This window comes from Piliocolobus tephrosceles, unplaced genomic scaffold, assembly GCF_002776525.5.
Source record: "Piliocolobus tephrosceles isolate RC106 unplaced genomic scaffold, ASM277652v3 unscaffolded_12921, whole genome shotgun sequence".
Taxonomy (NCBI): Eukaryota; Metazoa; Chordata; class Mammalia; order Primates; family Cercopithecidae; genus Piliocolobus; species Piliocolobus tephrosceles.
This window is the reverse complement of record NW_022294223.1, coordinates 1-1,845: the sequence shown is the minus strand read 5'-3', so window position 1 is coordinate 1,845 and position 1,845 is coordinate 1. Positions and strand designations below refer to the sequence as shown.

General features: G+C 64.8%; 1 protein-coding gene across 1 annotated transcript; it reads right to left on the bottom strand.

Annotated features, from left to right (window-relative positions):
• Nucleotides 1–557: 557 nt before the first annotated feature.
• MRPL41 (mitochondrial ribosomal protein L41) lies at nucleotides 558–1,839 on the bottom strand. The gene is made up of 2 exons (XM_023227675.2): nucleotides 1,160–1,839; nucleotides 558–1,064 (listed from the first exon to the last, which is right to left on the bottom strand). Exon 2 carries the CDS (start codon nucleotides 1,054–1,056, stop codon nucleotides 643–645), a length of 414 nt encoding a protein of 137 aa, XP_023083443.1. The 5' UTR covers nucleotides 1,057–1,064; nucleotides 1,160–1,839; the 3' UTR covers nucleotides 558–642.
• Nucleotides 1,840–1,845: the final 6 nt, after the last annotated feature.

The following is a 1,845-nucleotide window of genomic DNA, read 5'->3' as shown; positions in this document are numbered from 1 at the left end:
TTTCATCATGCTGGCCAGCCTGGGTCTTGAACTCCTGACCTTGTGATCCTCCTGCCTCGGCCTCCCAACGTGCTGGGATTACAGGCGTGAGCCACCGCGCCTGGCCTTATCCCTTTCTTCTTTTCTGATGATACAACACAACATGCCAATATATGTCAGATTGCAACAAGAAATTTTCCAACAGGTGTGGGCGCAGTGGCTCACACCTGTAATCCCAGCATTTTGGGAGGCTGAGGCGGGCGGATCATTTGAGCCCATGAGTTCTCAGCCTGGGCAGCAGAGTGAGACCCCCATCTCTGTATCTTTGTTCCCTGGGTAATTTGGGGGATGAACTGACCAGTGTTGTCATCCGGCACAATCTGCCTTGTAAATTCTTTCTCCTGCAAGCTGAGTAATGTTTGCCCTTGGCAGGTTCCCAGAACCTTCCGACCGGGAAGATGACCTCCAAAGAGGGTCACAGTGCGGAGTCTGCATGAGAACTCTGCTTAGGTCCCTGCACTGAAATCTGTCATGTTGCGCACTTTGCCATGACTTGAGGCCAAAAAACAAACACCGTAGAGCTGACAAAGGCCTTTAATAGAAACGAGATGAGGGCAGGCCGCCCCTCCCGGGGATGCCTCCACCTCGCAGCCCCCCGCCCCGCTAGCGCAGGAAGTTCCTGGGGTACAGCTGGAAGAGCTTGCCCTCCTGTGTGGGCTCGAAGCCGTACTTTTCCAGGTTGTCAGGGTCGAAGGTACCGTCTTTGAAGTCCTTTTCGATGGCAGGCGCCACCGCTTCGCTGAAGAGCTGCGCGGCTGTCAGGGGCGTCTCCTCGCCCTCAGGGGCGCGGTAGTTCACGTAGGGCTTGAGCTTGAAGCCGGTCAGATCCGGGACGACGAATTCCGGGACCATCTCCTTGATCTGCACAAACCTCCAGCCCGAGGTGAGGAAGCCGGTGCCCTTGGCGCCCCGGCCCTTGCGGCCCCTGAAGCTCCGCGGGCCCCGCTTGCTCGTCCACTGGCTCATCCGGTCCGCGCCCCGGACCAGGCAGCGCGCCGCTGCGGCCAGGACGCCCATGCCGCGCCCTGCGGGAGGAGACGACGGGTAGTCGCGGCCCCGGGAACCCGGCCAGCCCCGCCCCCGGCCGCGCGCGGCGCCCGCTCCAATTCGACAGACTCACCTGGACCTGAGACCCACCACCAGCTCCAAGCGCTCCTCAACGGCTCCGGCCGCCCACCCGACCTCGACCTCGCTCGGCTTCCGACCGCCGTGTCGCAGCAAGAGCGGCTCCGATTGGCCGCGGCCGCCGCCGCCGCGTCCAATAACGGCCCCAGTCTGGGAGGGGGCGTGGCCGCGGGGACTCGGCCAATGCGAGGAGCGCGCGGGTGGGGGCGGGCGCGCGGGGCGGGGCGCGCGGATGAGTGGCCGCCCTCAGCGAGGTAGTCCCTGGCGTCCCCACTGCCCGCCACTGCCTGTGTTCGTCAGCCTGGTGGCCGGCGGTATCCCGGGAGCCCAGTCCCCCTGAGGCATTGAGGTGGCGTTGGGAGGTCGAGGAAGACGCGGGCGTTGGACTCGAGACGGCTGCCGCGCTGACGCCGCGACCCGGCCTTTCTGACCCCTCCTCTGGGCGCCGCTCCTCTGAGGGGAGCCGGCAACCGCGCGGGGAAAGCCCGGGACCTGTAGCCGGGAGGGCCAGGGCTGTCTGGGTTCCCTCGCAGGCCGGGCAGTGGTGTGGAAGGACTTGAGCCCTCGCGGTCCCCAAATTAATCAATAATCTTGGACCCAGCACGTCCGGCTTGTGTGCTGAGCCCTGCGGCCCGGTCACCCTCGCAGGCGGCCTCTCACCCCACGCGGAAGTCGCCCCCC

Coding starts and splice junctions, on each gene's coding strand:
- MRPL41 (XM_023227675.2), bottom strand. CDS start 1,056: ATGGGCGTCCTGGCCGCAGCGGCGCGCTGCCTGGTCCGGGGCGCGGAC.